The sequence below is a fragment of the Malassezia japonica genome, chromosome 1 (genome assembly GCF_029542785.1).
Source record: "Malassezia japonica chromosome 1, complete sequence".
NCBI classification, from domain to species: Eukaryota; Fungi; Basidiomycota; class Malasseziomycetes; order Malasseziales; family Malasseziaceae; genus Malassezia; species Malassezia japonica.
Genome location: NC_083370.1, coordinates 1092044 through 1107206, shown reverse-complemented (window position 1 = coordinate 1107206; position 15163 = coordinate 1092044). Strand labels below are relative to the sequence as shown.

The window sequence follows — 15163 nt, the reverse complement described above, 5'->3', positions numbered from 1 at the left end:
GACTAGAAGAACTGGTTATCTGCGCTCTTGCCGCGCTGCACGCGTCCCTCTTCAAAGAGGTTCTGGGGGCGGAAGGGCCACTTTTCAAAGACGACCGCCAGCGCCGCCCACTGCTCGTTGGTCAGGGCGACGACGGGGGTATGAGGCAGGATCACGTCCTGCGGCCGCTCCTTCATGGAGGGGTGATCCGGCGCAAGGAGCTTGAGTATATTCGCCGCGCCGGGCGCGACGTGCTTGAGCGCTTCGGCGATCGGCTTGGTTTTCAACACAAAGAGGTTGCGCGTCAGGAACTCGAACGCGTCGAGATCGCGGCTGTCGACCAGCAAATCTTTCAAAGGGTCGATGCCGAGAACCGCGAGATTGCGCTTCGAGAGGCCGGACGAGATGTTCGCGTTGGGGATAAATGTGTTTGTGATCGGCACGCGTGGGCCGATCGACGGCGTGGGGGGAAAGAAGTAGTCCGCGTACGGCTGCAGCTCCTCGGTGGGAATGAGAAGCTCGGGCTTCGAGAGGCACTGCACCGTCGTGCCCAGCTTCGCGCGGTCGCGCTGGTCGGCCGGCGTCGCGAGCGAGCGCGTGGCGACCGTCTCGCCACAGACAAAGACCATCTTTACGCGGCCGTACTTGTAGAGCCAGTACCCCGAGCAGATCGCATGCACGAGCTGCGCAAAGAGCTGCTCGCCGTGCACCGAGTTGGGAATCTGCGCGACAAACACGATCGGACTCGGCGCCGCCCAGTCCATCGGCGGCGCGTCCGCCCCGAGGTTCGGAATCTTGTTTTCGAGATTCGCGAGGTAGCCGCCATCCACGAGCGTCTCGTACGTGTCCCACGAAAAGCCAGATTCGGGGAGGATGTGCAGCTTGTCCTGCACCGCTTCCAGCGTCGGGTCGACCTTGAGCCGCTCGAGCCACGGCAAAAAGGTCGGTGCATTCTCCAGTGCGACGACACGCTCTACGCTCGGATGCTGCATCAGCTGGCGCGTGAGCGTGCCGGGTCCAGCATATGCCTCGACTATCGTCGCTTTGTGCCCGTTGCGCTCCGCATCGTCGAGACCGATCTTGTCGACGATCGCCTGCGCGGTGTCCTGGCGCGCAACAAAGTAGCGATGCCGCGCAAACTGCTCTTTCGTAAAGTTAAACACACTCTTCCACTGCGAGGGGTGGGGCAGGTGCTTGTGGCAAAAGGGCTCGTCCGCCTCGGGAATCACCGCGTCGCACGCGTACAGTGGCTCGCTTGAGAAAGGCGTCGCGGCTTTTTTGCGGCGCGGCCGCGGCGTCGTGCCGTCCGCCTTGGCGCGTGTGCGCCGCTTGGGCGCTTCGGGCGCAGTTGCAAGCATACGCACCGGCGCAACGATCCGCGGCACGGGCCGCAGCACACGCGCCGCCAGGCCAGGCACCCGTACGGCCCACATCGAGGAAAAAGTCACAGTTTAGTCATCGCTACGACGATGGACGCGGGGGCGTTGCTGGATGCGTTTGCCTTGCTCGGCATCGAGACCGATGCGACTGAGGCGCAGATCCGCACTGCCTACCGCAAGCGGTCGCTGCAATGGCATCCCGACAAGGTCAGGGACCTGCCGCAGGACGTGGCAGCCGACCGATTCCACAAGCTCTCGCTCGCGTACGAGCAGCTGATGAACCCGGGCACGCGCGCCGACCTCGCGCAAAAGATGGAGCAAGAGCGTGAGCGGCGCGCGCGGCACGATGCATTTGACTCGCGGCGCAAGCAGATGGCCGCGGATCTCGAGGAGCGCGAGGCGTACGAGCGCCAGATCAAGGCGCAGCGCGAGCGGGCGCGGCGCGAGCACGCCCAGCGCGTCACGGCGCTGCGTGAGGAGGGGCATGCAATGCGTGTCGACAAGCATGAACAGCTCCTGAAGGAATGGCAGGCGCGCCAGGCGCCGACGAACTCCTTGCCCCAGAAACGCAAGGCGGACGTCGAGCTGCCGCCGCTGGGACCGATGGACACGACGGCCCTGCTGCGCTTCCCTGTCGAGCAGCTCGATGAGATGGGGGGCGAGGCGCTTTTCGAAAATGCACAGACGACACCACTCGCTGCGGCGCTCGTCACGTCCTATGGCCCACTGGCGACGCTGGCCGTCAAGCCGCCCAAGAAGCGCCGCGAAGTCTCGGCGCTCGCGACCTTTACCGATATACAAGCCGCGTCGCGCGCGGTCGAGCAGGGCAGTGCGCTACGGTGCACGCACCCCCTGCTCGAGGAGACGTGGATCGGGTGGGGCGACGCCAACTTCAAGGCGCGTGCCTCTGTCCCTGAGCGCGTCGCGTACTGGCAGGCGCACCCCACCGCGCCACGGGATGCGCCGAGCGATGCTGCGCCTGCGCCTGCGCCTGAAGCGCTGCCCAAGGCGGGCCTGCTGGACGCCGAGTACGAGGCTCAGACGCTCCAGCGACTACAGAGAGCTGCTGTGTCCGGTGCTGCGTAACTACTGGTCCTCGAGGCCGTGCGAAGCCTTGCGCCGGTATATTCCCTATACCCATTAGTACTTCAACATACCTGATCACGGAGCCACTGGCGGTATTGCTTGATCGAGCCGATCTTTTCGCCATAGTAGTCCGGCACGGGGTTGTGCACCACCTGGCGCGTCGGATCGACGCGCATACGGCGGATGTGCTGGTAGAACTCATGGTCACGCTGCGCGATCTGTGCGGCCTTGCTGCGGTGCATCAGCGACCAAACCGCCGTGCCGACCGACGGCCCGATGAGCCAGCCGAGGCCCGTGCAGGCGAGCGTCGCGCCGATGTGCACAAACAGGGGGTCGATCTGCGTGAGTGCGGCGACGTACCCCCATGATCGTCTGACTCGGGTCGAGCTCCTGCGTCAAAAAGTAGGATCCCGATGCGGCGCCTGCGAGAATCATGGCAGGCACCGTCGAAACGAGGCCGGCGATGCGGCGCTGGTTGCGCAGGCGCAGGTCTTGATGAGCAAAAAAAAAGGACGTACATGTTTCCCACGGAAGGTACTCTTTTCCATTCGACGTAGCGAGCGTGCGCACGCCGAGAGCACGCGGCTTGAGCGCCGCCGCGGCGCGCAATCCCACCTGCATGGACATCCTGGTGAACGCAGGGGCCCTGTCACGTGTAAGGGCACGTGACCCGACCGGTCCTTTCTTCAGACCCAGAGCGTGAGCGACGTGGGACAGGCTCTACTTGCGTGTGTGAAATAAAGATATGGCGACGTCCGCGCCGAGTGCGAATGGGCCTGCCCAAGTGCAGCGCCCACCGAAAGATGTGCGGCCGCAGACGGAAGATGTGACGGCGACGAAGGGAAATGACTTTGAGGACTACTTTTTGAAGCGGGAGCTGTTGATGGGCATCTTCGAGGCCGGTTTCGAGCGCCCCTCGCCGATCCAGGAAGAGGCAATCCCCATTGCACTTTCTGGCCGCGACATTCTTGCGCGTGCCAAGAACGGTACCGGTAAGACGGCCGCGTATGTGATCCCGACGCTGGAGCGGGTCAATACCAAGAAGAATAAGATCCAGGCGGTGCTGCTGGTGCCTACGCGTGAGCTTGCGCTGCAGACCAGCCAGGTCGCCAAGACCCTCGGCAAGCACCTCGGTGCCGAGATCATGGTGTGCACCGGTGGTACGACGCTCCGCGACGACATTCTGCGTCTGGGCCAGACCGTGCACATTCTGGTCGGTACCCCCGGCCGTATTCTCGACCTGGCTGGCAAAGGCGTTGCGGACCTGAGCCAGTGCACGACGTTTGTTATGGATGAGGCCGACAAGCTGCTTTCCCCCGAGTTTACGCCCGTTATTGAGCAGCTCCTCGCCTTCCTGCCGAAGGAGCGCCAGGTCATGCTCTTCTCTGCGACCTTCCCGCTGATCGTGAAAAACTTCAAGGAGAAGCACATGGTCAAGCCTTACGAGATTAATTTGATGGATGAGCTGACCCTGCGCGGTGTGACGCAGTACTACGCTTTTGTCGAGGAGCGCCAAAAAGTGCACTGCCTCAACACGCTCTTCTCCAAGCTGCAGATCAACCAGTCGATCATCTTCTGCAACTCGACCAACCGTGTCGAGCTGCTGGCCAAGAAGATTACGGAGCTCGGCTACTCGTGCTTCTACTCGCATGCCAAAATGCTTCAGGCGCACCGCAACCGTGTTTTCCACGACTTCCGCAACGGCGCGTGCCGCAACCTGGTGTGCTCTGACCTGCTCACGCGTGGTATCGATATTCAGGCCGTGAACGTGGTGATCAACTTTGACTTCCCCAAGAATGCCGAGACCTACCTGCACCGTATCGGCCGCAGTGGCCGTTTCGGCCACATGGGTCTCGCGATCAACCTGATTACCTACGAGGACCGCTTCAACTACTACAACATCGAGCGCGAGCTCGGCACCGAGATCCAGGCGATTCCCGCGACGATCGACAAGCGCCTCTACGTCTCGCCCGCCCTCATCGAGGAGGCCGACCAGCGCGAGCGCGAGGCCAAGGCGAGCGGCCGCCCGGTGCAAGGCCCGAGTGTCATGCAGCAGGGCCTGCCGTCCATCCCCCCTACGCAGGCTGCCATGCACTCCGTGCCGGTCAACCAAAATGCCAACTTTACCGAGAGTGTGCCGAACCGCCGCGGCCGTCGTGGACCGCCGCGGAACGGCGGCAACCGTAACCAGCAGCAGACCGCGTAAGCGACCTCCTGGCGCGGTGATTGTACATGACCAGCGCTAACGACTTGCCCCGCCGGCTTGCCGGCACGACCCCTCCTCTAGCCGTATTCGATAGACACGAGCGGCACCTTGGCTTTGCCAACCCCTCTAAAAAAAACCCTTATATATTATTATACACATCGCCTAAAAGGTGTGCTCGAACTCCATCACGTCGCGCACCGGGGCCTCGGTCCGTGCCGCGCTGCTACGCTCCTCGGCGGGGGGCGGCGCACGCGCGCGGGGTTTGTACGCGCCCGAGCCCGCCTGGCGGCTCGCACGCACCGGCGGCATCTGCTCCTGCGTCGAGAGGCCCATCAGCTCGCGGTCGAGCTCGTCGAGTGTGTCCGTCGGCGCGGTAGATTGCTTAGTGTTGGGGCGCGTGTAGGGCTCGTCGACCGATTCCTCCTGGTCGTCGTACGTATGGTACCCGATGTTGTTGCGGCGCTGGTGCACCGGGTCGCCCATCGCGTGATCGATGCGCGAATGGCGGTCCATCGACGGCGCGCTGCTCGCGCCCCCGCCGAACAGCTTGAGCGTGCGCGCTTTGAACGACTTGGGCGGTGCATGCCATGCGTCGCTGCTTCCTGCGGCCGTCGGGACGTCCTGGTTGTAGTACGACGAGGGCTTTTTCGACGCAAAGTAGCGATCGGGCTCGATGAGCTCGCTGCCGTTTTGCACGACCTCTTCCTCCTCCTCCGGCACGCGCGGCCCAAAGCGCGGCGCAGCCGGCGCATCAAACTCGTCCGTCTCGGGGTTCAGGTAGTAGGCACGACCCTCCTCGTCGTGCTGCACGAGCTCCGGGACGTACAGATAGCGGTCCGCCCACTTGGTCGTGTTTCCGCGCGTGTTGCGGGGGTTGACTACCAGCCCGTACTTGAGCAGCCACGACGGAGTGCGCTGCTTGTTCGAGTTATCGCGTACGCGCTGGATAAAGAAGTTGTGCAAGTGCCCCGGAATGTACCCCAGGATGGTCAAAATGACGTTCACAAAAAAGTCCATGCCAATTCCGAAGCGCATCGCAACAGCGAGCGGGGGCACGAGGATACTAAACAAAACCAGAAGTCCGGTAAATGCATGCCGCGCATTCGGTCGCCTGCGTTAGGTATGCTACGCACAGCTCGCGACGGTTGCCCGTCAGGCCCATAAACGCCATGGTGGCGAGAGTGGAGGTGCGTATCTACGACCTACTCGAGTTCCGCAGCATCCACGTCGCCCTCGGCGGGCTCGACGATGGACGCGGCGGGCTGCCAGACCATCACGATATTGTCCTCCGCCGCGGTAGCCACCTTCCACGGGTCCTGCGGCGACCAGGCCATGTCCGTCGGCCGGCTCGTGTGGCCGCCGTGCACAAACAGCAGCTCCGCCGGACCGTCCTCGGCGTCCTCCGAGGTCTGCTCCTCGCCGATGCGGCTCAGGTCCCAGATGTTCACACGGCGGTCCGCCGAGGCAGACGCAAGGACCGTCTCGTGATGCGGCGACCAGGCAAGCTGCAGCACCTCGTCGGTGTGCGCCTCGAGCGAGTGCAGACGCACGCCGAGGTTCCGCAGATCCCACAGCGCGACCGTCTTGTCGCTGGAGCCGGTCGCGAGGATGTACTCGCTCGCGGGGCTGAACGACACGGCATTCACCTCGCTCGTGTGCGCCTCGACACGCTGCTTGGGCGACTCGCCCGACTCGCGCGTGTCCCACAGAAGCATCTGGCGGTCGTCGCCGACCGAGGCAAAGAGGTGCTCGTGGTGGTTGTGCCACGCGACGTCCTCGACGATAGACGAGTGGCCCCGGTACACCTTGAGCGGCTCGAGTGTCGCCGTCTCTTTCTGGTATGCATTAATGTCCCAGTGACACACGGTCGTGTCCTCAGAAGCGGCCAGAATATGCCCTTGGCGAATGGGGTTCCACGCCAGACCGTAGCCCTCCTGGGTCTGGCCACGGAGCGTAATGTCCGGACGGCACTTGCCGTCGCTGTCCGGCTGGTTGCTGTGCTTCGTCCGGTCAAACACATAGGTCAGGCCGCTCACGGCACGCGTCGCGATCAGGTCGCAGTTCTGGGGGCAGTACCGCGCGCGGTTCACCTCGCCTTCGTGGTTGATGCGCTGCGTAATCTGGATGCGAGTCGAGGTCGAGGAGTACGATCCAATCTCGCCTTTTTCCTCGTCGTAGTCCTTCATCTCGACCTTGGCATCGGCGCCGCCCGCGTCGCTCTCGGTCAGGGGGAGATTCGCCGTGGCGATCTGGAGGTAGTTGTTGTCTTGCCCGGACGTGTGCGTGCCGAGCAGCATGCGGTGCCGCGCAAAGCCTTTGCCCGCAAACACCTCCTTGTCCGGGAACCACTGCATGGTCAACGTCGGCCACTCGAGCGCGTGCGTAACGACCATGTCGTACAGGAAGGGCGAGTTCTTCTTCCATACTGGGTAAGTGAAAGCGACCTACTTTTGTATTCCTGCGTTAGTCGCGCAACGTACCTCATTCGATATCATGGCCATGTTGGCCGACGCCTCATCCTCGGCAATTTCCACGTTCGACATCGCGGCACGAACGACGCGGCGGGAGCGCGTCACAGAGACCACGTGGCTCCACGTGCACTACCATGGCGCCGTCCGAGGGCGAGGCGCGTGCGTTCCAGGCCGTGCGCCCGCTGTGCGTGACGCTCTTGCGGCACACCGCCGCGCCGAGCCTGGCGAAGGAGGCGAATGCGACGCTCGCACAGCTGGCGAACGCGACGCGCGCGGCACAGGCGGACGCGCCGCTGCAGCCGGCGCTCATCCATTACATCTTCTACCCTTTGTCCCAGCTGCTGCGCATGCGCGATAATGGCTTGTACGGGCTGCCGGACCGCGTGCGAGAGCTGACTTTTGATGTGCTGGGCACACTCGCACGCGACTGGTGGCGCGCGTGGACCTGGGACAAGGTCCAGAACACAGAAAACCCAGCGATCGGCAGCGTGCAGGCATGGCAAGTCTGGGAACAGTTGCTTCTCTTGAGCGTAATGGCGCTCTCGGCGAATGGAACAAACGCCGAAAAAAACTCGGACGCGACCGTGCTCGCGATCGCGCGCTTTCTCACGCAGTTGCTGCAACCACGCCAGCAGGCTCCAAGGGAAGAACGCGACTGGGAGTGGGACGGCGTGTCGGACTTGCCGTCGCTCGACGCGATGGACGAGGACGGGAACGAGTCGCTCACAATCCAAATCTACCCGTGCGCACAGCACACCAACGCAGCACGCGGCAGCCGCACTTGCGTCGGTGCCCTCTCGCACTTGCTCAAACTCGCCATGGACACGGCACGCGAGCCTGCACGGCCCGCATCACTCCGTACTGCGATGATCGACGTCGCAACAGCCACAGGCATCGCCTGGCTCGGCGGCGATACCCATATTCTCCACCACGGGCCGGCCTATGCGATGCAAGAGACAGCGGCCTACTATGCCACGCCGGGCTGGGACAAGGAGGCGGTCGCCGTACGCACGACGCCGATCCTGCCGGGCATTGTGAGCTCCATGCTAAAAATCGTGGCCGGCCACGCGGCGCCAGGGCCGGTGGTCGCTAGGGCACTCACGCTGTTGACCGCAACGCTCGTCGCGTGCCTCGCGGACGTTGTCACGGCGCCGCTGCGCACGCCACCGCCCGCACCGCCGACGGTGCATCGCCTCGAGGCGTTCGCACACTCGGACGACGAGTCCGACTCGGACATGGCCTCGGTGTCCGACGTCGATACCCCCGCAACGAGCGTCGCAGACTCGGAAGCGCCAATACGCGATGCACAATGGCTGCAGCGCTCCATGCGGCCTGTGCTCATCGCCCTTTTTACGCTCGACGTGTCCCAGACGCGCGACTACGCCGAGGCCGAGCACGCGCTCATTGACTGTGCCGCATCTGCGCTGCAGCTTCTGCCGGACACGCTCACACAGGCATGGCACCATGCGGTGGGCGAACCAAGTACGCACGACCCTCTACACCGTCTCTTGCGCATGCTGCTCGACCTCGCCAGTGCCGCGCGGCGCAGGAACGTGATGGAACACGCACGCGCCGCAATCAGCGGCCTGGTCGAGCGCGCGCCAGCGCTATGGCTTGGGCGCCTTGGCGAAGAACTTGTCCTGGCGCTCGAATCGCTGCCAGGCGCAGTCCGCGGCGTGCGCGACACCGACGTCGTACACCACGCCGAACGCGTGGGGACCATTGCCGAAATGACCGGCACTGTGCTCGCCAAAGTACAGCTGGAGCATGCAAACCTCGCATTCCTCGCCGAGTTCCGATCAGCAAGCGATGTGCGCCGCTGGAGCGAGGCGCTCATGAACGCGCTCAGCATCCACGACCGCATGGCACCGGCTGACGCAGACGAGGCAGACGGCCTCGGCCTCCGGCCGCAGTGCCCGCCGCTCGAGCACGGCTCGGTCGAGGCAATCGGTCGGATGCTGTACACATGCGGTAGCGCGGTCGCGACCTTGCTGGTCGGCGCAGCACGAGGAGGGGCGACCGTGCGGTACCAACACGCGTTTGCAGCGCTGCTCGCGTTTGTGCAAGATGGATGCAAGGCACGGACGGCATCTGGCACAGCGCAGCGCAGCGCTATCGCGAGTCTATACGCGGCAAACGAGCACCTGCGTGGGCTGGTCGCTGAAATCGCCACGCCGGAGCTCGAGGCGTACATTGCACGCAACGAGGGACGTAGTCTGCGCAAGCCGGTACACGCCCTTGCACGCTTCCTTACGCAGCAGATCCTCGGGGCATGGAATGACGACCGTGACGAAGAGCTTGCGCCGGACCTCGCGCAAGACGAAAAAGCGGTGGCGACCACCGAAGACACCGTGCCGGAAATGGTGCGTGGCATGCCGAATGAACGCGACAATACGCCGCGCCTCGAGGCTGGTAAGGCTCTTGATGTGGCATTTGTCGATAGTGTGCGTCTCGACCAAATGCCGGCAGCGGCCCCTGAACGCCGCGTCGAGCAGCGCGTCGCGCTCGGCGGGATGGGTGATGCGCTTCTCCTTGCGATGCTTGCCGGTGCAGCCGCGCTTCTCGGAGCCCAGTTCCGGCCGCAGCTGCTCCATGCGCTTTATCCGGTGCTCAGCGCGTGTGGCAGTGAGGACCGCGTCGTACAGACCACCGCGCGGCACGCGCTCGACCGCATTGCCGAGGCGTGTGCATACCCCAATGCCGCGAGCTGCGTGCTGCACCACGCAGACTACGTCCTGGGCGCCGCAAGCCACCGGCTGGTCGCCGGCCTTCATGCCGAGCTACGTGCGGGCCTTACGCAGATGCAGCTGGCGCAGTCGATGCGTGGCGCGCGGATGCACAGCAGCTTGCTGGGCGCGCGCGCGGCGCCTTGGGTGCTCGTGCAAGTGCTCGAGATGCTTGGCTCCGAGGTGCTGCCGCTCGTCGAAGATGCCGTGGACGAAGTACTCGATGCACTCGATCGTTTCCACGGATACGACGATGTATGCGACGGCTTGCTTGCTGTCCTTGCGCGTGTCTTGCATGTCCTCGCCACCGAGCAGCCTCCGGCGCCGCAAGCGCCGCCGGCCAAGACCGAGCGCGACCCGGTGGCCGATTTGGTGTCGTGGCTTGCGCAGCGTGCTGCACCTGAAGAGCCGACCGACGCCCCGATCGACGAGGACCTGAACGAGGACCCCAATCCTCCGGCGGCGCGCCGCGAGGCGGTCGTGGCGCAGATCGTGTCCCGCTGCGTCCCGTTTTTGAGTCATGCCAGCCCGATCCTCCGTGCGCGTGCGCTCGCCATGCTTGCCGACGGCGTATGCATCCTTGCCTCGGCGCAGCGTACCGCCGACTTATACCCTGTCCTGCACCGCGCGTGGCCCATGATCATGGCACGCCTGGGCATGAATACCACCCAGCGGCGCACACTCCCTCATCTCCGTGGCCACGACACGCAGCAGCGCCTGCGTGAGGCACTGCCGAGCGAGCAGGACGCCAACGTATGGATGCAAGCGACGTCGCTGATTGGCACGATTAGTACGTACGCCTCGGACGTCTTTGGCAAGATGGTTGTCGAGCAGGCGTGGCCGCGTTGGGCACGGCTGCTCTATGTCCTAGAGCAGCTCACGGCGGTGCGCCCCCATGCGCGGGCACTTCCCTCTGGCGCCCAAGGGGATGGTGCGCTCGCCCCCAAAACGCAGCACACGTTTCGTGTGTACGACGTACACGGCACGCTAGGCCAGGTCCTCTTGGCGATTCTTGCCTCGCTGCGTGCCTTGCTCGTGAGCCGTGGCGAACGTGTGCCGAGCGACGTGGTGTGGGCAATGGCGACGCAACCCGTGCTTGTCGACACGCTCGACGCACGCCAGCCTGCGGCGGTAAGCCAGGCGGGCCTCGCATTGTACCGCGCGATGGCGCATACCGATGCGAACCTCGTGTGGGTCGTCCTGCGTGCGGTTGCGAGCGATGCGGCGCCTGCGTACCTGCGGCGGGATGCGATGCGTCTTGTGCCGCTGGCACCTATCTGGACATAGTATGTACATTACAGCGTAAACAAAAAGCGCAAATCGTCCACCGACAAACGCCCCATGGCCGAGTCGTCGTTTCCAATCGCCGCCTCGATCATCGCACTCTTCTTATTCTGCAGCTCGATGATGCGGCTCTCGATGCTGTTTTCAATAATCATACGCTTTACCACGATGGGACGGTGCTGTCCGAGACGGTGGATGCGGTCCATGGCCTGGACCTCGACCGCGGGATTCCACCACGGGTCCATGAGGTAGACGCGCGACGCCTCGGTCAAATTCAGCGCAACACCACCCGCCTTGAGCGAAACAAGAAAGACGGTCACGCCAGGGTTCTCCATAAAGTGCTTGATGGTGCGATCGCGCGCTTCCGGCGTCATGTTGCCCTCGAGCCGGCAGATGCGGAAGCCAGCGCGCTGCAGTCGGAACGCGATCAGGTCCAGAAAGTTGACAAACTGCGAAAAGACGAGGGACTTGATCGAGCGGTCCGGCAGCTCGCGCAGTTTGGTCAGCTCTTCGACCAGCGCCTCGATCTTGGTGCTCGACCGCCAGTTGGCGAGGTCCAAGCGCGAGAGAATACCCTGGCGCTGCGACTCGCCTTGCACAGCCTTGGGTTGCGGGGGCTCGAGCGCGGGCTGTTCCAAGTCGATCGAGAGCACCGCGTGGCAGTACGGGCAGTCGGGCGTCACGTCGATCTTGCGGCCAGTCTCGTCGGGGTCGCCTTCCACACTCTCAATGTACTGCTGAATACACGCACGGCAAAAGACGTGGTGACACTTGGAAATGACAGCATCCTCGGCCTCCTCGGTGCACAGCTTGCACACATTCACCTCGTCTTGGTCGCCCAAGAGACCCGCCTTGGCGCCCGTGTTGGAGCGTAGCACCAAGTCGGGGTGGTTGGACATTTGGCGCATACGCGTCAAGAGTGTAAAAATGTTCGAGTAGTTGTTGAGCACCGTGCCCTGATCGAGGAACGTAGAGAACTTGCGTGTCGTCGTCGAGTACAGGCTCTGGTACAAGTCCTCTTCCTCTGCGTTGAAAAAGTCGCGGCGCACTTCGACGGTGCGCGGCGGAAGGCCCATATCATCCGCACGCTCGAGCTTGGTGCGCCGCAGCATGATATTATCCAGAAGAAGGCGCAGGTGCGTGAATGCCTCTTTTCCGTCGCCATCCTCGGTACCGTCGCGCTGGATCGGCCGCAGGATGAAAAAGTTCCAAAAGTTGATGTGCGACATGGGCTTGTGGTGGCAGTCGTCGCAAGTTCGGCGGTCCGTAAACGCCCAGCGATGCGACTTGCACGGGCACTCTTTGCAGAAGTAGTACGAAAATGGATCACCGCCCAGGAAGCGGATCATGGAGTAGAGCTCACCAACACGATTCTGCAGCGGCGTACCGCTCAGACACCAGCGAAAGTCGCTCTGCAGCGCAAAGGCACTGCGCGCCGTGTTTGTGGAGCGCTCCTTGATATGATGCGCCTCGTCGAGAATCACGCGGCGCCATGCAATGGTGTGCATCAAACTCGGCTCTTTGACGCGCCGCCCGCGGCGCTGGAAGCCATAGTGCATCTTTCGGTAGGCGTTCTCCAGCACAGAGTACGAGGTCATGACAACGTCTGCACTAGAAAGCTCTTCTGCGTCCTGCGTGCGCTGAGCGCCGTGCCACACGACAATCTTCAGGTCCTTGGCGTACCGCTGCATCTCGTTGCGCCACTGCAGAATGGCCACTGTCGGCGCCACGACCAGGTTCGGGCGCTTGCGATCGGAGACCAGCAGTGATACCATCTGGATCGTCTTGCCCATGCCCATCTCGTCGGCCAGCAGGCCGCCGTGCCAGATGCTGCGCTCCTGCTGCTGGAGCCAGTAGAGTCCTTCGCGCTGAAACGGCAGCAACGGCATCGAAATGCCTTCGGGCTGCTCGGCCTTGGGCGGCAGCCCTTGCCGCGGCTCGCGGCGGAGCGTGTCCCATACCGAGGCAAGCTCGGGGTGCGAGGCCACCAGCGCGAGGATCCGCTTGTGATAGGCAGAGAGCTTTGGCGCCGCCGGCTTTTTGGTGCGTTTGGGCTTCTTTTTCGAGTCACGCAGCTGCTGCTGTGCTAGCGGCTCGTCGTCGTCCGTCTCATCCGGCTCGCTCTTGAGCGCAGACTCCAGCACCTCGCGCTTGGGCCGGGGTGTGGCGTCCAGGTCCTCCTGCTTGAGTGGCGGCTCGCTATCTTCGCGCTTCACCTCGCTATCGCTCGTGGCCCCGGTCGTGATTTGTGACTCGGCCTCGCTCTGCGACGGATCTGCATAGAGCGACTCGTTTTCGGATGATACGCTTTCGGACAAGCTCGTATCCTCGCTTTTCGCTCGCGAGACACGCGGCTTTTTCGCGGGCGGCGTCTTTGTAAACGCCTCGTCCTCGTCGGTGGTGTCGCCTTGAAGTACCTTCTGCACCTCGGCCCACTCCTCTTCGCTCTCGCTGCCGTCTACCTGCTCTGCATACGCAGGACGCGCGCGCACGGCCCGAGCCGATCGGCGCATGAAGAGACGAGACTACCTCCACTATGGACGGCCGCCGTGGAAGCGCTTCGCGGCGTAATCGCCGTGGTCGTCGCCTTCTGGCGCGCCGCGTTTCTGGCCGCCACGGCCTGCGCGACGGTCGGAGCGATGGCGGTCGCGTTCGCGGCGGCTAGGGCGGTCACGCGAGCCGCGCGGCGCGTCGTCGTGGTGCCGGTCGTCGTCGTGACGTGCCGGCGAACGACGGTGCCGGCGATCGTCGTCGTGGGGGGCGTGCGAGCCGTAGTCAAGCGCCTCGGCATCCCGGTCACTATACCGGTCGCGGCGAGGGGCACTCGGATGGTGCTCAGGCGCGTACGCATCATCCTCCTCGGAGCGGTCGTCGTGGCGCCGACGGTCGCGTCGTGACCCCGAGCGGGGCCCGCGGTCGCGGCGCGAGCGGCCGTGTGCGTCGCGGCTGTCGCTATCGGTCCCCCGCGCATCTTCCTGCGCAAATTGGGGCGCGGGGGGAAGGGGATGGCCGCCGGTCCACCCGCTCGGCATATTCGCCGCGTCGCCTTCGCCTTGGGGAGGCATGCCCATCATGCCCATCGCGTCGGGCGCATCAGGTGCACCGGGCATCATGCCTTGCATCATTGGCCACTGCATGCCGGGCATGCCCATCATGCCCGGCGCAAACATCGCGGTGAGGTTCGCCATGGGGTTCTGGGCATCGTCTTGCACGTCAGGCGGCGCGTAGGGCGCGTCCGCGCTGGCATCTGGCGCACCGTCCTTGAGGATTGTAGTGAAATCGGTGCGCGTCTGGTCCATGCGGTTCTTTTGCGCACACCACATGGCCCAGGTCGTCTCGTCAAAGCCGTAGTTGAACCAGTCGCTCATGTTTGCGCCAGGCCGACGCCACGGTTTTTCTGGCAGAGAGTCAATGTCGACTTGGTATATAGTCAGAGGGTTTTGGTCCTGGCCGGGTACCGCGTCGTATACCGGCTCGGTGGGCGGGTATTGCAAAGCAGACGCGCTCGGCTCCAAGTTGAGTTCAGGCGCGGTCGATGCGGCGGGCACGGCAGGCCCTTCGGGCGGAAGGTCTGCGGTAGACTGCACAGGCACAGGCGCGGCCACAGGCACGGGCTTTGGCGCGATCGGCTCCGTGGCAGGGGCAGGCGTACTGGGCACCGGCACTGGCTCGGCAGGCGCTGGTGCAACCGGCGCCGCAGCCGGCGCGTCGGCCGCCTTGCTAGGGCTCGACTGCGGCTGCGTCGGTGCATAGGTTGCAGAGCGCGGCGGGGGTACGGCGGGTGCATTGGGATCGATAATGAACTCAATATCCTGCGTTAGAGCGGCACACGCACCGATTCGTCGCTGTCTTCCATCCCCTCGTCCTCCTCCTCATCGGCCGCGGCCGGCGCCGCAGGCTGGGGTGTGGGCGCCGATTCCGGCGCGCTAGGCTCGGCCACCGGCGCAACAGGCGCAGCGGGCGTGTCGTTCCCGTACAGGAACGCCTCGTCGTCGTCCATCGCGCTTGCAGCAAAGCTCGTGGCTCGCAGCG

The 15163-nt window shown here is 64.1% G+C and overlaps 9 protein-coding genes across 9 annotated transcripts; 3 read left to right on the top strand and 6 right to left on the bottom strand.

Annotated features, from left to right (window-relative positions):
- Positions 1 to 2: 2 nt before the first annotated feature.
- MJAP1_000624 (uncharacterized protein) lies at positions 3 to 1412 on the bottom strand (the record flags this gene model as incomplete). The annotated part of the gene is made up of 1 exon (XM_060264591.1): positions 3 to 1412. The coding sequence occupies one exon, from the start codon at positions 1410 to 1412 to the stop codon at positions 3 to 5; it is 1410 nt and encodes a 469-aa protein (XP_060120574.1).
- A 36-nt stretch (positions 1413 to 1448) lies between these two features.
- Positions 1449 to 2444, top strand: MJAP1_000623 (uncharacterized protein; the record flags this gene model as incomplete). Its single annotated transcript, XM_060264590.1, has 1 exon — positions 1449 to 2444. The coding sequence occupies one exon, from the start codon at positions 1449 to 1451 to the stop codon at positions 2442 to 2444; it is 996 nt and encodes a 331-aa protein (XP_060120573.1).
- Positions 2445 to 2506: 62 nt separating this feature from the next.
- On the bottom strand, positions 2507 to 3071 carry PAM17 (TIM23 complex component; the record flags this gene model as incomplete). Its single annotated transcript, XM_060264589.1, has 3 exons — positions 2507 to 2782; positions 2805 to 2935; positions 2963 to 3071. 3 exons carry the CDS (start codon positions 3069 to 3071, stop codon positions 2507 to 2509), a joined length of 516 nt encoding a protein of 171 aa, XP_060120572.1.
- A 118-nt stretch (positions 3072 to 3189) lies between these two features.
- Positions 3190 to 4650, top strand: DHH1 (RNA helicase; the record flags this gene model as incomplete). The annotated part of the gene is made up of 1 exon (XM_060264588.1): positions 3190 to 4650. The coding sequence occupies one exon, from the start codon at positions 3190 to 3192 to the stop codon at positions 4648 to 4650; it is 1461 nt and encodes a 486-aa protein (XP_060120571.1).
- A 162-nt stretch (positions 4651 to 4812) lies between these two features.
- On the bottom strand, positions 4813 to 5821 carry MJAP1_000620 (uncharacterized protein; the record flags this gene model as incomplete). The annotated part of the gene is made up of 2 exons (XM_060264587.1): positions 4813 to 5761; positions 5784 to 5821. The coding sequence occupies 2 exons, from the start codon at positions 5819 to 5821 to the stop codon at positions 4813 to 4815; spliced, it is 987 nt and encodes a 328-aa protein (XP_060120570.1).
- A 31-nt stretch (positions 5822 to 5852) lies between these two features.
- Positions 5853 to 7193, bottom strand: HAT2 (Histone acetyltransferase type B subunit 2; the record flags this gene model as incomplete). The annotated part of the gene is made up of 3 exons (XM_060264586.1): positions 5853 to 7075; positions 7099 to 7108; positions 7131 to 7193. 3 exons carry the CDS (start codon positions 7191 to 7193, stop codon positions 5853 to 5855), a joined length of 1296 nt encoding a protein of 431 aa, XP_060120569.1.
- A 62-nt stretch (positions 7194 to 7255) lies between these two features.
- MJAP1_000618 (uncharacterized protein) lies at positions 7256 to 11134 on the top strand (the record flags this gene model as incomplete). Its single annotated transcript, XM_060264585.1, has 1 exon — positions 7256 to 11134. One exon carries the CDS (start codon positions 7256 to 7258, stop codon positions 11132 to 11134), a length of 3879 nt encoding a protein of 1292 aa, XP_060120568.1.
- An 8-nt stretch (positions 11135 to 11142) lies between these two features.
- RAD16 (DNA repair protein rad16) lies at positions 11143 to 13644 on the bottom strand (the record flags this gene model as incomplete). The annotated part of the gene is made up of 1 exon (XM_060264584.1): positions 11143 to 13644. The coding sequence occupies one exon, from the start codon at positions 13642 to 13644 to the stop codon at positions 11143 to 11145; it is 2502 nt and encodes an 833-aa protein (XP_060120567.1).
- A 21-nt stretch (positions 13645 to 13665) lies between these two features.
- FIP1 (cleavage polyadenylation factor subunit fip1) lies at positions 13666 to 15131 on the bottom strand (the record flags this gene model as incomplete). Its single annotated transcript, XM_060264583.1, has 2 exons — positions 13666 to 14943; positions 14967 to 15131. 2 exons carry the CDS (start codon positions 15129 to 15131, stop codon positions 13666 to 13668), a joined length of 1443 nt encoding a protein of 480 aa, XP_060120566.1.
- Between the last annotated feature and the right edge of the window lie 32 nt (positions 15132 to 15163).